The 17,482-nt window shown below is 53.6% G+C and overlaps 1 protein-coding gene across 2 annotated transcripts in view; it reads left to right on the plus strand.

Annotated features, from left to right (window-relative positions):
- The window catches only part of CDH23 (cadherin related 23), a 419,047-nt gene that overhangs the window by 37,872 nt on the left and 363,693 nt on the right, over positions 1-17,482 (plus strand). For both annotated transcript variants that reach the window (XM_054659691.2, XM_054659692.2), the window contains exons 2-3: positions 5,031-5,102; positions 11,514-11,591. In XM_054659691.2, coding sequence (XP_054515666.2) covers positions 5,036-5,102; positions 11,514-11,591 — 145 coding nt within the window. In that variant the 5' untranslated portion in view covers positions 5,031-5,035. The remainder of the gene's footprint in view (positions 1-5,030; positions 5,103-11,513; positions 11,592-17,482) is intronic.

Here is a 17,482-nt window from a genome sequence, read left to right on the forward strand (position 1 = left end):
AGTAGCGGGTGAGGAGGGGGGAGACTTGCTCACCCCTGATGGAGCATGCATTCTCCTATTGCTACTGGTTCTAGGGGCAATGCGTGTGAGATGCCAACAGCCTGGGAGGGCAGATGAAACAAAAGCCCACCCACCACCCCAGCCATCTGCCTTCTTCTTGGCATGTGCAGCTTACCTCCTGCTGGCCCAGCATACCTTGGCTGTGAGCATGTTGGAATTCTCACTGGGCTCGCTGAGTAGATGCCACAGGGTCTTGCCCAGAGACTTCCTATCAGGCGCCTCTGCAGGACCCTCCCCTGGGTCACATGTCTGAGCTCAGCAAGGGTAGGGGCTGAGGCTGGGAGCCTGGCCATGATGGCCATCAGAATGGAGTTCAAATCCAGACTTGACACTTATTAGCTGTGTGACCTTGAGCAAGTTGTTTAGCCTCTCTGAGCCCCAGCATGTAGAATGCATTGTGTATCACAATGACTGGCATAGAACATAGACTCAGTAAATGTTAGAATTATGAATCTGATGTGTGGGTAGCTTGAACCCTGAAAACTGGGAGCCCTGGGATTTTCTCTCTCTTGATGGCCCTGGGCAGTGACAGTCTGTTTCACTTATTTGACACCTAGCACATGTTTCCAGTCACAGCCGTATGTTCTCATGGCCCTATGTCCTCCCACTGTGCCTGGCACAAAGTTTGGCATGAAGGAGAATGTTGGAAATTGGAGTCTGAGGGCTTTGGGGACTGGCTATGTGTCTTCTTAGGAGGAGGGCTCTAAGCCAGCACTTGAGAGATTTGGGGGCAGCTGGCTGTGGCCCTGCCCTTACCTCTGGAGCAGGTCTCTGGCACCTATCCCAGGTCCAGGCAGGAAGCCCAGCACAGAAGGGTGTGTCTGTGTTTCCTGATCCAGTGGGGAGACAGGATTGGTGGGAGCTCAGGCCGCATCCTGAGGGTGGGCCTGAGGATGGTGGAGGAAGCCACTTGGCTGTGCTGAATGGGAAGTGAGGAGGCCAGGAGGCTGGGGGAACAGCTATTGCACAGAGCAGAGTGAGGTCAGGCTCTCCCTGGGGACCCATGCTGCTCACCATGGCCCGGGTACTGAGGAATGCCAGCAGGCAAAGCAGCGTCCCTCACCACACTGAGGCTGGAGGTCAGGGCTTAGGAGTCTGTCTCTTCCCTCTGGCATCAGCCTCTGCTCTCTCTGGGCCTTGCTTTCCTCCCGTAGACAGAGGAGCCAGAGGAAGAAGATCTGGGACCTCAGGGAAAACCCAGCAGCAGGGTGGAGCCCTTCAGGCCCAGCTGCTTTGCTTTACCCTTTGGAGCCTGTGCCACCTTGACCTAGTGTCGGTGCCACCTCACCCTGTGGGGAGGATGGAGGCAGAGTCAGGTTGGAGCTGAGATGGTCCCTGCTTCCGAATGCTTTGGAGGCAGTCCCTGCCAATCCTGCAGAATTAGGGTTGTGTGCGTCTACCCCTGACTGATGGATCTGGGCACTGAGGCAGTCTGATCGCCTCCGATGGGGAAAGGAGAACAGGCACTTGAGAGGTTGGGGGCCCAGTGTGCCTGGCAGTGTTGGAGCCTGAGCCTGCACTGTGGAAAGCGAAAGGCATTATGCATGCATGTGTATGCAGGCGCTCACTTTTTGACAGACATTCACCCTGTGTTTTTTGTGTGATGCATATTGTGCTCCGTGAGGGAGGGGCCATGTCTTCCCCTCTTACAAAGTCAGGAAACGGGAACAGCAGCATGGTGTGATGGAAACATCAGGAGACTCTTGACTCAGGCAGACCTGGTCAATCCTAGAGTGACCTCTCTGAGCCTCAGTGTCCTCGTCTGTAAAATGGGGACAAGAAGACCTACTTCACAGAAGTGTTTTGGAAGACTGAGTAAAAATAATACCCGTGAAAATCCTTGGCCTGTGGGATTGCCTAACAAGTGTTCATTTCCTTCCCTCCTTCCTTCCTTCCACCGCAAATTTCCTGCAGCACCCAGCAGAATGGTGTGCTCTCCCCAGCTATTTGTGGATGATGTTCTTAGCAGATGTTGTTTAATTCTCATAACATCTGGTTTGGAATGGCAGAGGGCTGGAGTTTTTTCTGTAGAAGATACTCACTCACTGTGAGATGTCAGATTGTCACTTAATTGCCCAATGCCTCGGTTTCTCCACTTGTAAATCAGGGATAACGCTAGTGCTGCTGGCTAGCTTCTTTGCAGGATATGATAGCGTAATGCAAGATAACAGATGGAAAGTGGTTTGAATGTTTAGAGAAAGGCATCTTGCTCAACCCCGCTAGTAGTTAGGGAAATGCAAATTAAAGCTGCAATGCTATACCATTTTTCATGTATCCGATTGGCAGCCATTTAAAAGAGAGATCACTTCCAGGTGGGCACATAGGCCCTCTCATATACTGCTGGTGGGACTGCGAATTGCCACAGACTTTTCCAGAAGATAATATGGCAGCGTCTAGTAAAAGTTCACATACACACTCTGGGTTGTATTTAATTGACCCAGCACTCCCACTGTTGGAGAACCACACTGAAGAGCCAAATCCCAACACAATTATGTACAGAGAGATGTTCGCGGTGGCATTGCTTTTGGGGGCAGGAACCTGGAAACATCCAAATGCCCATCAGTAAGGGATGAAATCTCCATTAGGAAACATCCATACCATACCATAAGCAATGTTGGCCTGGAGTGCTGTCTGTGGGATTTCTTGATGTGCGAAAAGCAAGTTTCTTGTATGTAGAGCGTAACTCCATTATTCTCAAAGTAAACAGTAGCCTCACAGCTCTGTACATGTGTGTAATGGGAACATATTTCTTGGGTGCAGAGAAAGGCCTGGTAGGATGCATGCCAGCCCTTGCCTGCCCACTCTGGCCATGGTCATGTTTGACTCACAAAGTATTCCTTACAAATTGAGTTATTTGCCAACATTTAAAAATTGAATTCATGTGAAAAGCCTGATTTCTAGTTTTTCATTGAGAAAAATCAGAAGCTCCGCCACACTGGGCCCACATTCCCTCTTGGCTGAAACACATCAGCAGCTGCCACTTTTCAACAGAGAGCATGTGGACTCCAACTGGCCATCATCCCCACCCACCCAGCAACACCCTCATCTAAATTCCCTGCTGGCCTTGTAAGCATTTCAGTTTGCAACCCCTGTGATAGGCTGTTAATATTCAGAAACTCAAGGCAGTGGAAACACAGGGATAGGATGTGTAGGGGGAAGAGTTGCCTCTTATTATTCAAATACATCTTAGAATCTTTTGTGTTTCGTCATGCATGGTGGCTTACGCCTGTAATCCCAGCACTTTGGGAGGCTGAGCCGGGTGGATCACTTGAGTTCAGGAGTTTGAGACCAGCCTGACCAACATGGTGAAACCCCATCTCTACTCAAAATACAAAAAAATGAGCCAAGTGTGGTGGCACGCACCTGTAATCCCAGCTACTCGGGGGGCTGAGGCAGGAGAATCACTTGAATCCAGGAGGTGGAGGTTGCAGTGAGCCGAGATCACCCCACTGCACTCCAGCCTGGGTGACAGAGTGAGATTCTGTCTCAAACAAAAAAAAAAAAAAAAAGAAAGAAAGAAAGAAAAAAAAGAAAAAGGAAAAGAATCTTTTATTCTTCAAATGACTGTCTCATACTTTGTAATTAGGATGTTTTAAGTATAATATTAGAAGGAAAGCAAAAGGGGACTGTTGTATGTCGTGTTGGTCAGGAACATCTGGTAGGGTCACCTCATTGTTCACTGAGGACATGGGCTGAGAGGGATTGAGGCCCCTCCAAGTCCAGAATTAAGGGGTCCACGCTCTCAGCTCTTTCTTAATCCCTCACCCCTATATCTTGGCAGAGATGTGGAAGTCTCTCCAAAAATCCTTTCCTCCAGCTCTATTCACTGCCCTGTGTCTTTCCTGGTCACTTATTGACAAGAGAGATAGGACACCAGCTTGGGTCTTGATGTTGGCTCTGCTCTCTAGTTGGAGGTCTCTGAACAAATTGTCTGATGGCTCTAAGCCTACTTTGTGAGCTGGGGAGATGAACACGCCCCAGGCCAGATGCACAGTAGGTATGCACTGAAGGGTAATGTGTGTGAGTCTGGCCCTGCACTACCAGGGCAGACAGTTCCGTAGGAGGTTAGGATTCCTGGTTGGTGAGTGTGGTGCCCCTGGTGTCACTGCTGGGCTCTAGGGAGGCCTGCTCCTGAGCCGCTGGAGGACCAGGGCCCTGATGGAATGGGACCAGAGTGGGGACTGTTGCCATATGGGAGAGAGCTGTCTACCCTCCCAGCCACCCTTAGAAATAGGATCTGGTCTTTCAGAACCTCTGTCAACTGAGCCCCCGATCTCACTAGAGCTTAGCTCTGAGCCCTTCAAAATTCAGCTTTAGCCTCCACAGACTTGCTGTGAGGTCCTGGGCAGGTTGCCTCCCCTCTCTGTGCCTCTTTGGACACCATGGCCTGCTGCATCCCTTCATATACAAGGTTATGGGATAATATGGTGAATATAAAAAATAAAAAAAAACAGGAAGAGATATGCTCATTGGGCACTGGTGGTAGGATTGGGCTTGTTGGACTTGCCAAGCCCCCTGTTAGACCGCTGTCTTCCCGGTCAGTGCCCATCTCCTCAATGCTGTCCTCAGGATAACCAGGCTCTGTCACTCTTGGGGGATGTGGTCCTGGAGGCTGAAGGCAGCAGCCCCTGCCTCCACCTACTGGGCCTAGAATATGTCACTCTTTGCCCAGAGTCCCCTCGCAGGACAGCCAGTCCCCCATGAGGGCAAAGAGGACCCGATAGGCCCCAGCCTCACCCAGTGACTCACAGGCCACTGTGCTATACCCAGGATAGGACAATGTTAAAACCAAATGATACAGACCCTCTCCTTTCTCCCATGTGCTCCTAAACCCTCCATCTGAGTTGATTCCTTCTCCTCCCTTCCCAGCCCCAGTTCTCTCTGGAGCTGCAGAGGTGGGAGGGGCTGAGGAGCAGACCCTCTGCCACCCAGGAAGCTTCTCACCCTCTTCTCTTTCTTTGTGTCCCCAGGAGCCATGGGGTGCCATGTTGCCACCAGCTGCCACGTGGCCTGGCTTTTGGTGCTGATCTCTGGATGCTGGGGTAAGTCCAGTCCTCCCCGTGTCTATCCCATGGGCAGCCTCTGCACGGGAGGCCAGGCTGGAGGGTGTTGGGGCTGGTGGTTCATCTTTGTGCTCTGGGACTCTGGAGACACTGTCTTACTGTGTGACTGAGGCACATACTTCCCTCCCTGGGCCTCAGTTGCCTTCTGCAGCTCTCACACGGCTGAAAATACCAGCTGTCCCCAAAGCCTGGGACACAAGAGGGAATGGGAGGAGCCTTGAGAAATACTTGAGCTCTAAGGGAAGGAGGCACCTGTGACCGTGAACCGTCCTCCTCCTGGGGTGCAGGGACTGGCCACAGCTCTATTCAGTTCCACGGCTGTGTTCTGAGCACCTACTGTTTGCACTGTGTGTGACCTACTGCACCCAGCTCTGAGGGAATGGAGGAAATAACTCATTCTCAAGAAGCTCAGAGCCTGGCAGGGGAGAAAGACACATGCAGGATTTCCTATACTGCAGGGTGAATAGAGTGGTAATGAAAGATGGGCGCGGCTCCAGGGATGTCCATCGGAAGAAAAGATGAATTGGGCCTGAGGCGACAGGAGAAACTCAGCCAGAAGGGTCAGCATTTGATCTGGGCTGTGAAGACCAAGAAGTAGTTTTAAACTAGGTGAGCAGGAAGAAAGGCGTCCTGCTGGAGGGCATAGTCTGAGCAAAGGTATGGCAGCCAGGAGCCTTCCCCTCTGCCCTCCTTTCCTGGCCTATCAGCAGCCAGCTCAGAGTGCCAGCTCCAGAGCCCATGGAGGAGGGTAGGAGAGGCCTGGGCATTTGCTTCTCGCTTGGCCCCTGGACAGCAGGTGGTAGGGAGCAAAGCAGCCCTGGGCTGCACTGAAGGCAGGCCAGGAGAGCAGGCATGCCTGATGTGGCATCCCCCAGGGCCATGGCATCCCCAGAGAAGAGCCGTGGGCATGGTGTACCTGGTGACACACGCAAACACATTCCTGTGGGGGGCCAGCTCCTTCTCCCCTCCAGGGAGCCAGGCGGAGTCTCTGGAGGCTGCTGCAGCCTCGTGCTTGTTGGAGTGTTGCTAGCGTCCTGCAGCCTGAGTATCCCTCGAGGATTCCCTCTCCTTGCCTCCATGTTTGAAGGGATCCCTACTGGAATCCCCCCTGTGATGGGAAGCTCACTCCCATCCAGGCAGCCCAGGAGTACAGCACAGTCTCAAAGACTCTCAGAGTGCAAGGGAGCCTCAGGCGCTTTTTTAACTCCCAGCTCATTTTACAGAGGAGACACCGAACCCTGGAGAAGCTACTGGCCCAAGGCTGTACAAAGCAGGGGTCTGTTATCCTCCATGGGGGCTTCTGTCAGGATATCACCCCCTCACCCCGCTCCCCCCTGCCTCATGTGGGAGGCTTCAATCGGGGCTCCTGAGAGCAGCCCTGACCTCCATGTTCACTGCACGGTGGGAGTCAGGACACTTTCTTCAGCCTCCCCGGGGACTCTGCCACCTGGGATCCACCCTCCTCCCCCATTCTGTTCCACTCACTTTCTTCATCCGTTAAAAAGAAATACATTTGGCCTGGCATGGTGGCTCTTGCTTATAATCCCAGCACTTTGGGAAGCCGAGGTGGGAGGATCACTTGTGGTCAGGAGTTCAAGACCAGCCTGGCAAACATGGCACAACCCCAACTCTAATAAAAATACAAAAATTAGCTGGACATGGTGGTGGCGCACACTTGTAGTCGCAGCTACTTGGGAGGCTGAGGCACAAGAATCGCTGGAACCCAGGAGGCGGAGGTTGCAGTGAGCCGAGATTGTGCCATTGCATTCCAGCCTGGGTGAAAGAGTGAGACTCTGTCTCAAAAAAAGAAAAAAGAAAAAAAAATACATCAGTAGAAATAAAGCAGGTGCTAAGCCCTTGGCTGCTTTCCTCTGTGAGACACGGCAGTCTCCCCTTGAGCTCTCCAGATGAAAGATGCTTCGTGCATTCAGGGTGAGGACAAGAACAGAGTGTATAGCCAGAGCTGACCTCCTGTCTTCCACTCCCGCTTCAGCTAAGGAGTCCCTTGGGCGAGTGTCTTAACCTTGCTGTGCTTTAATTTCCTTGTCTTTAAAATGGGAACAATAATAGGACTTTCCTTCTCAGGTTGTCAAAATATCAAATGGATTAATCTGTACATCAAGCACTTAGAATAGTGCCTGGCACAGATTAAGTGCTTATTAAGCATTGGCTCCTTTATTATCAGAAGTTATCTTTCTCTAAGGGGAGCAAAATGGGGCATAGAAAACAGAGAAGCTAAGCAAATTGCCCAAGGTCACCCAGCAATTCTATGCCAAAGCGTGTATGGTCGGCCTGCATGTGGACTAGCCTGCTTTGCCATACGCACAAGGGTCCCTCACTCTCTCATTGCTTGGCACAGTCACCTCTTTCTGGTCCCTGTCTGAAGCAGCCAGTGCTGTTCCTTTGGCCTAGTGGGGCAGTGGCTGACTTTAGAGACTAGGGGAGAGTGGGTGACTGAACCACCTTCCCAGGCCCTCTAGACACCCCTGACCTAGCCCTTCACTTGTGCCCCAGATCAGACCACACTGCCCTCGCCACTTTGTTTCCACCTGACCCCGTCACCCCAGCCGATCTCTACCCCCCTACCTGGTAGTCAGGGATGGGTAGGGCTCAGGGATTTCAAAACCCCTTGCCAGCCTGCCTTCTCTCTTTGAAGCCTCCTGCCCTTCTCCCCTCTGGCCTCAATGTACTCTAGCAATTCTCCTTCTTCATCCGTGGGCTTGTTGGGGAGGCAGGAAGCGAAGGCCTGGGCAGGACTGCCCCACCCCATCCTAGACTGACTAGCCAGCAAGCATCCTGCTGGGTCACTCCTTCTGTCCCCAGGTGCTGGGTGGGAGAGGCCTCTGACCATGCGGCCACCTGGCTTCCCCACCTGACAACATGTCAGGCTTCTGTCCCCTGGGGCTCATGTGGGCCACGCTGCAGTCACCTCAACGGTGACCAGGGTGCATGGGACACCTGTGGCCGGGAGGCAGGACTGGAGGGCAGGGCAGGGCTTTTTGTCCCCATCCTGAGGCTGGAAAATGGGGCGGAGGGCGAGGCAGAGGGAGAGGGATCTGCCTAAGCTCCCCAGCAGCAGTGGCAGAGCATGCAAAGTCCCTGACTCCTTGAATTTATCCCTGCACTCCCTGTCCAGTGCGCCTTCCTTGTCAAGGGGCGACTGGCGGGGGGACTCTGAGGATCTCTCCAGCAGGGATCTCAGCAGAGCCACTGCGCCTTCAGCCCCCACCACCGCCCCGAGGCCTGGGGAGGCGACCGGGGCTTGGACTCAGGCTGGCCTGGCTGGAATCTGGACCCTCCACTTGCCTGGGTTCTTCATGCCCTCAGAGGAACCCCCACCCTGCAATTCAGGGTGAAGTTTATGCTTCCTGGCTTGGCCCACCCTGATCCGGTGGGGATCTTCCCCATACAAGCACACTGACGTCCCTTCAGTCCCAGATCAGGTCCCCTGGATGCCACCTCCATGCCGCCACCCAGCCTCTGTTTACCCCTGTGTGTGGGAAATGCTTGTCATTCAACAGGCAGCTGGAACGCTGTGCCCTCTCTGTGCCCTTCTCTCCCCTCTCTCCTCAGGCCCCTTAGGGTGCTAGAACTAAGTAAAGCAGGCACATGCCCTCCCGGTCTGCCTTTGCAGGCTCTAGTTGGGGAATGGCCATGGGGGTGGCGGAGAGGGCGGGAGAGGGCTCAGGGCAGTGCTCACAAGCCACAGACCCACAATGGGGTGGGCCACGTGGGGCCTGGGACAGAGAGAGGGGTCCTGCACTTGGGAAGCTGGGATTCTCCTTCCCCCGAAGAAATCACCCCCTGCCCCTCCCCTTCTACATCCACTTACATTCCCGCTTCGCTGGAGGCCCCAAAGCTGCTGAGCACACAGCTGCTGCGCTTTAACAGCGGCTTTGAGAATAAGTCACCTGTCTGCCCCGCCTGTGGTGGGCCTGCTCTGGGAACACAGGTCCTGCTTGGTATGTGGCAGGCGACCCACGTCCCGGAGTCTGCCTAGCTGTCTGTGCAGAGCTCCCAGCGACTGATTAGCGGCAGGCCCTGTAAAGTAAAATTTAGAAATGAACGATGCCACTGCAGGTGATTTTTTTTCCTCACTGGTTTCCTGGCCTCAACAGCCCAAACCAGCTATTGAATTCTCTGGGCACTCATTTGCCTCGGCTGGGCCGCGTCCTGCTCTCCTGTATCCTGAGCCCAAGGCCCCCAGCAGGGATCAAAAGCCTTCCCGTCGGCTGCAAAGGCAGCGTATTTATTAATACCAATGTTAATACTGGCTACCATTTATGGAGTGCTTGCTGTGTGCCAGTGGCACAGCGCTAAGCGCTTTATGTATGTAATCTCATTTAATCCTCAGGTTAGCCATGAAGTCCTATTATTATGGCTATTTTACACATCGGTAAACTGAGACATGGGATGATCATGTGGCTAGAAAGAGGCACAGGGAGGTTTCAAAAAAGGTGAGGCCCTTGACCACCACCTCTGTCTGAGACTGTTGTGCTCCTGACAGGAGACTGGGGAGGTGTGTACCTGGGTGCATGTGAGTATTTGGGGTGGTCAGGGAGGGCTTCCTGGAAGAAGGGCCAATGGAAATGAGATTTGGAGGATGAATAGGAATTTGGCAAATGAAGGCAGAAGGGCCATCGGTCCTGGCCAGGAAGTGAGAGAGGGCAGAATAAGGGACTAGAAATGGCATCAGCTTGGCTGCCTGAGCACATCGAGGTGGGGAGGAGGAAAAGAGGCCAGTCTCCCAGCTCTGCCTGGTCCCAACTAGGAGGCATCTTGGGTTGGAGGAGGAAGTGCCATACCCAGATGCCGACCTTCTCACCCTCTGGGAGCCTGGCACATGCTCTGAGGGAGCCCCGGGTCAGCAGAAAGGAAGGGAGAGAGAGCTGCCCCATACACCCACGCTCAGGGCCCCTGGAGGGCTGAGCAGGTGCCCCTGATGGCAGGTGCTGCACAATGACAGTCCCACTTTCAGCTAGACCAGCTGCCTCCTGGTTGGGAGGGACCGAGGGGAAGTGCCCTCACTTGCCTACTGAAGGCCCCTAAGAGAAGCTGGGGGACAGGTGGGGTCAGCTCAGGGAAACTTCGTGTGGGGGCTCCTCATAGGTGCCAAGCTCCCCAGCCCACGTAGGTATCACCCTGACCCCCTCCAGACCCAGCCCCCTCTGAAGCCATCACAGAGCAGCACATGGTTAACAGCACGAGCTTTGGGGTCTGGCTTCCTGGATGGCCACTGCCACTTGCCAGCTGTGAAAGCAAGGCATGTTACTTATGCCCTGGAGTTCTCATTTTCCCCAGTAAAATAGGGATGTGATAGCACCTGCCTTGCCATCAGGATTGAGTGAGGTGGTTTAAATAGCAGGTACGGAGAAGGGGTTCCTGAGATGGCAGCTATTATCATCATCGTTATTATTCTGTGGGATCAGCTGGCCATCCCTTCACACACCAAATCATCTTGTGGGTTGTCTAAGTGTCAGGCCCTGTTCTGGGCACCAGGGTTCCACCCGTCAACCAAGCCCTGTCCTTGCAGAGCTCATATTCTGCTACAGCCACACTGCCCAATAGAAAGACAATGCAAGCCACATGTGATTTTAAATGTTCCAGGAGCCGCACTAGAAAAGTAAAAAGAGACAATGTGCGATGGCTCACGCCTGTAATCTCAGCACTTTAGGAGGCCAAGGCAGGAGGATTGCTTGAGCCCAGGAGTTGGAGACCAGCCTGGGCAACATAGTAAGACCCTCCCCACTGCATCTATACAAAAAAAATAAAGTAAAATAGCCTGGCATGGGGCATGCCTGTGGTCCCAGCTAATTGGGAGGCTGAGGCAGGAAAATCGCTTTAGCTTGGGTGGTCCGGCCTGCCGTGAGCCATGATCACACTGCTACTCTTCAGCCTGGGTGACAGAGTGAGACTCTGTCTCAAAAAAAAAAAAAAAAAAATCGGCAAAGTAAAAAGAAACAGGTGACATTCATTTTAATCATATATTTTACTTGATCCAATATATCCAAAATAGAATCATTTCAATATATAATCAATGTAAAAGATCAGTGAGCTATTTTACACTAATTTTTTTCATACAGAGGCTTCTAAATCCTGTCTTTTGCCTGAGGAGCCCCTGTCATGTGCTTGCTCCATGTGGGCCATGCTCAGCAGGCACGTGTGGCCAGTGGCCTCACTTGCCACACACCAGACAGCTGCCTGCCGACCTACTGGCATTGTCCCCCACTTGCCTTGAGGCAGGATAGTGACTTCCAGGGTCCTGGGAAGTTGACCATGGCCATGGACACAGGCTCAGTGCCCACTGCAGCCCTCACCCTGTGTCACCTTATAGAGTGTGTAAAGCTGATGGGGGGTACTTGACTGACGCTCTTGTCCTCTGACTTCCAGGCCAGGTGAACCGGCTACCCTTCTTCACCAACCACTTCTTTGATACATACCTGCTGATCAGCGAGGACACGCCTGTGGGTGAGTGGGGGCATGGGCTGGTGGGCGTGCAGATGGCCTGGGGTGCAATCCCTTCCCACAAGTGAAGGGGATCTTACAGGTTGAGGTCATCTTCCACCTGATTTTGGAATCTTTTCCATTGTGTTCAGAAAGGCCCCTGCTAGGATGCCTCCAGGGACAGGGCACTCAGTCCCACAGAGGGGAGCTCTGAACGTCAAAGTGTTTATCACATTGAGCCTCAGATGCTCCACTCCCACTTCTGGCACTAGTTTGGATTCCTCTTGCACTTGAAGGCCTTGTGAATATTTGAAGATGGCAGCTGTTGTAGACTTTGTTTTGTGGCCTTTTGTAATTTTCTGTGATTACTAAGTTTTCTGCATTGAGTTTGCCTGGCTTTGGCATTAGAAAAAACATGAACTATTTAGGGGGTGATTATAAACATCTTGGTGCTCAGCCCGTCGCCCCATCACTCAGGTCTGTCCCAGTGTCTGGCCCCCTACTGAGGGCCTGCCTCCTACATCTGTGGCCCCATTGTCCTAGCTCAGCTCTTAGGACCCAGAAGCTTCTCAGGAAACTGAGGCTGAATTGCAGGAGCTGTCTTATAGCTGTGCTGATGGGGAGGCACCTGTGCCCGTGTGCAGGCAGCCAAACAGCAGCACCTGAAAAGGGCCTGCCCACCTCCACCGACAGCCCTCCTGTGTCATGTCATTCTTGCTGGTGTCACTTTAGGGAAAGTGCCTGTCATCCGGGGCTTCTTACTCTCAGGTCTGCCGTCTCTACATGTGCAAAGGCAGGCCTGTGTGCCAGAGGCCAAGTGCATCAGGGGTCAGCATGGTGCATCTTTAGGGAGCATCACTTGAACTTGGAAATGAGGCAGGATGGCTCGGAGTGGGGCAGGGTATCAAGATGCTTACCTAATAGGTCATGTACACACTCTTTCATATGAAACCCAGTGTAGGTGTGCAGTAGAGTGGATGCATAATTCTTCAACGATCTCTGCTCCAGTGGGGTGCCTTACGCGGGCCCAGACTCTCCCCTGCTGTCAGTGGGGGCCTGTGAGCAGCGCCTTTCACTCTTCCTGGTGGAGGTTTTTTTTCAGGGGGTGCTGGGCCCAGCAGGTGTGTGTCTGGCTGTTTGTTGTGGGGATTGTCCCCACGGCCCAGTAGCACTTTGTTCCTGGGGGCTGTGGGGGGCCCTCTGTGGAAAACGGCTACTCCTTTGGTGACAGATCAGTGTTGTAAGGCTAGATTTGGGGGTAGGGTTTGGGGATCTGGGTGTTTGAGGGCTCCCCAGGAAGAAGGTTCCTGCCTTTTTGGAATGCCCTCTCATAGGCAGAGCCCCTTTCTGGGGGTAGAGAGCATACCCACGTCCCTTGGGGACCCTGCTAAGCTGTTTGCTCCCCTTTGGATTGGGCTGAGGGATATTTGTGGACGACTGGACTTGTAACACACCTGTATTCTTTGGGTGGAATTCACCTGTGACTCCTCTCTCCACCCAGACCTGGGGTGGGGCTGGCATGGAGCCAACATAGCGGCACACAGTGCATGTGTCTAGGCAGATGGATGCGCTGTTAGCAGCATTTATCATTATTCATGTCCATTTAAATCTCATCCTCTGGGAGATCCCTTTGTGATGGAGGGATATATTTGGAGCAGGTGGGCCACTGAGGCAGTGGTGTGGCCAGTCACTAACTGACCCTGCTGCCGGCTGGGGAAAGTGAAGGCCCCTCTCAAGTGAGTGGTCCCTGCTCTGTCCCCACATCTGTGACCTGCATGCCAGGTTCTGAGCGTGGGGTCCTCAGAGGCCTATGTATTGGGATGGGTTGGGGAGGGATGGGCATTGCATGGCCTGTGCTGATGGTGACAAGCCCGGGCTGGAAGCCCATGTGGCCAGCCCTTCAGCAGGTCCTTCTCCTGCTGCCTTCAGCTCTGGCTCTTGATTGTCTTTTGCAAACACCAGCATTGATCGGCCTCCGGAAGCAGCTCCCAGGCCTCGAGCCCTGTTAAGGCTGCACTTGGCAGTCACAGCAGGGTGGCTGTCTAGTGCCATGGGGATTGATCCCTGACTCCAGGGTGCCATAGGATTGAGAGGGGGCTCAGTGAGCTGGAAGATAGCTATGCTCTTCTCTCTAGGCAGGGGGTGGGTGTGGAGCTGTCTCAGCGCCCTCCCAGCCTCTTCTCTTCTTTTTGCATCAGTATGGGAGCAGCACAGCTTTCACCTGAAAGTCAGGAGCCCAACATCTGTTTCTCGCTGTGTAACCTTGGGCACAGCACTGCACCTCTCTGGGCCTCTATCTCCTCATTTCAACAATGAGTGGGCATTGGAAAGATGAGCCCAGTGGACTTTGGCTGGGGCAGCCTGGCTGGCCCCAGTTGTTTCTAGGTTCTCAGAGGAGACCAGCCTGGAGCCCTCTGCTGGGTGCTGGCACCCACTTGTCCCTGGGCCAAGCAGATGGTGGGTATGGACTCACATGGACGTGTGGGCTCCATGGGTGCAGGCCTCCCACCAGCAGGCCAGGGAGAGGGGGAGGTTGAAATGGCTTGTCCAGGGGACTGGCCTTTTTCCTGCCATGGGGAGTGGGGTGGTCTAGAGACTTGACTTTGAGACTTGGCTCTCATGAACTGTTCACTCTTTGACTCAGGGTTCCAGTCACCAAAATGGGTGACTGGATCCCTCACTGGATTGTTGGGAAGTTTACATACAATACCACCACCTCTAAAGCTTCCAACCCGGGAATGTTTTGTTTTTACTAAAGGGAGAGCCCGTGTGTGGCCCAGGGATGGCAGATTGGGCTGTCCTACAAGCCATGGGCTTTCAGGGTGGACAAACACACAGATAAGCTGGGTCCAGGGTGGTGCTCAGTGCCAGTGGCAAGAGGCAGAGCCCAAGCCAGGCTGAACGTGTCGGCTCACCAGAGGCTGGAGTTGTAAGCAGATCAAACTTCCAGCTCGAGGCCTCATTACCTGGCTTCTCCTTAGACACCCAGTGATGGTCAGCTCGTGGGCCTACAAGGCAGCTCACTCTGTGCTGTGGGACGGTTCCAGGAAGAAAAAATTCTTCCTAAGATTAACAGGAAACCTGCCTCCCTGGAACTACCCATTGGGTCTAATTCTGATTGCTGGAGCCTCATAGATTAAAAATGATAATATAACACATATGACATACTATATATATAGATATATAGATATATCATAAATTATTATAACAACAGCATTTATTGACTGTTCAAGGCAGTGTCCTAAGTGTTTTTATGCATTAATTCATTTTAAAAATTCCTTTTAAGAATCAGAGGTAGAGTTGGGCTACAGGGTCTATCTGTATGTAGCTTCTGTGAATGTGCTTTCCTGGGTTAGAGACTGAGACTTTTATCCACCCCCAACCTTCTGAGCCTTCTCGTTTTGTATGCTCTTGCCTGCGTTCCAACAGGGGGCCAGTGGCCTGGGAGCAGAATGGGAGGGCACAGCATGGCCATCTGAAATCCCTCGCAGAGCCTGCATGTTCATTACTATCTCCTCACCTATCTCAGGCTCCAGTTCCCTCTGTGTAATGTTCTTTTTGAAGACCGTCTACCAGCCGGAGAAGACAGAAGCCAAATGAAGTCATTAACTAGTGCTGCCTTCTCCTGGTCTGTTCACATCGCCCTGCTTCCCCAGACAGGGCCCTGAATCCCTGCATGTCTTGCTCCAGACGTTAATATCAGTTGTTGGCAGCAGAGCCTGGAATGCGTGGAGTGGCGTGAGGGCAGATCAGCAGCTCAGTCCCTGGTCAGGCTGGTTGGCCTCACCCACACCTTGGCCCTGCCTATCAGCCCTGAATGGTCACATGATGCCTTTAGCATGAGGGACAGGTGCTGCAGGGGTGCTGTCTCCCACTTAACCTCCTGAATCTACTTTTTTTTTTTTTTTTTTGAGACAGAGTCTCACTCTGTCACCCAGGCTGGAGTGCAGTGGCACAATCTTGGCTCACTGCAGCCTCCACCTCCCGGGTTCCAGTGATTCTCCTGCCTCAGCCTCCTGGGTAGCTGGGATTACAGGCACACGCCACCACTCCCAGCTAATTTTTTATGTTTTTAGTAGAGATGGGGTTTCACCACGTTGTCCAGGCTGGTCTCAAACTCCCGACCTCAGGTGATCCACCCACCTCAGCCTCCCAAAGTGCTAGGATTACAGGCGTGAGCCACCGCGTCTTGCCCTGAATCTACTTGAAATGCCCCACCAGCCTTGCTGGTGTCGAGATCACCAACCACCTCTGTGTTGCTAAATCCCATCATTTCTTCCCAGACCTTGTGGCCTTCAATTGGTTGATCTTTTTCTCCTCCAGGACACCACCCGCCCCTTCCCAGCCTCTCTGCTGGTTCCTCCCGCACCTCTTAGCATCAGAGGGCCCCAGGGCTCAGCTCTTGTCTCTCCTCTCCTCATTCTCATTCCCGTGGTGGTCCCATCTAGCCTACTGGCTTGGACACTACCTATATGCTGACAACTCCTAGCTTTATATTTTCTGTCTGGGCTGCTCTCAGGGAAGACTCCAGACTCCTATAGCCACCTCTCTACTCAACATTTCTGCCTGATGTCTAAAGGGACATTTTCATCCTCAGTTTGTCCAAAGCTGGAATCCTGACCTCCCCCAGATTCCTGCCTCACCGGCAGCCTTCCCCATCTCAGCTGTGGCTCCATCCTGCCAGTTGCCCAGGCCAAAAGCTGGGACTCATTCCTGTGCCTCTTTTTCTCCCTCCCCTCCCTTCCCATCCCTTAGGGCATCCTGTTGGCTCAGTCTCCAAAATCATCCCAGAATCTTCTCACCTCTCGGCCCTTCCACTCCCATCACCAAGGTCCAAGCCCAGTTACCCCAGCAGCTTCCTCAGGTCTCAGTGTTCTCCCTGACTCGGCCCTCACCCGCGCTGCGGCCTTTTTTATCCCAGCCGTGGATGGCCCTGCCCAGCCTGAGGCAGAGCCTGCTCCAAGGCCTGCTCAAGTCCCTCCCTCCCACACGGAGTAAAAGCCCGTGTTCCTCAATGGCATCCAGGCTGTTTGCAGCCCAGCACCTGCCACCTGTCAGACCTCGCCCCCACCCCGCTATCCCCCTCGCCAGCTCTACTTCATCTGTGCTGGTCTCCCTCTAGTTCCCTAAGTGTGAAAGGCAAGCTCCCACTTCACGGTCTTTGCAGCTGTTGTTCCTGCTACCTGGAACATTATGAACCTGCGCTTACCAGGCTCTTCCAGATGCCACCGCCTCTGGGTGGCCTTCCTGGGTCTCCTTGTTGGGGGTTAAGTGCTGCTCCCTTTGCTTTTTCCGGGGCCTGGCCATCCTCTCTGTTAGCCCCATGGAGATGCTGCTGTTACTCAGTTGCTCTTCTGGCTCCCTTCTTGGCCTGTGAATGCCTCCAGGTGGCCTGGCCATCACTGTGTCCCCAGGGCCTAGCCCTGTGCCTGGTGTGCGCCTGGAACTTAGGGAAGGAGTGCATGTCTGGACTTGGTGAGCATGTAGGGGAATCTTCTAAGGCAGGACCCGGGGGCTGGCTCCATGCCCTGTTCAACATCCCTCCTGGAGCCTCAGGCCAGGCGCTCCCCTCCCCAGGGCATGTCGGGAGCGAGGTGTTGGTGGCGATGGGGATGGCTGCCCAGGGAGTGGGCCCAGGAGAGCATTTTCCCACAGATGGCACAGACGCTGTACGTGCCTATGCTTGTGAACGGCAAGGCCCGCGCTGTGCCAGAGGTCCTGTTTTTATCATCCCAGCTGCCCGCCTGAGCTGTATGTAGAATATTTGCTGGGGACCCTTGGGGCCCTGAGCCATGGCTGGCCCTGGGGGAAGAACGCAGAGGTAGCAGCATGAAGCCTGGCTTGGAGACACCAAGTTGACCAAGGGGGTCTAGAAGGGATCCTGGAGGGCATTGAGGCCCTGCACCTTGGCCACC

This window comes from Pan troglodytes, chromosome 8, assembly GCF_028858775.2.
Source record: "Pan troglodytes isolate AG18354 chromosome 8, NHGRI_mPanTro3-v2.0_pri, whole genome shotgun sequence".
NCBI classification, from domain to species: domain Eukaryota; kingdom Metazoa; phylum Chordata; class Mammalia; order Primates; family Hominidae; genus Pan; species Pan troglodytes.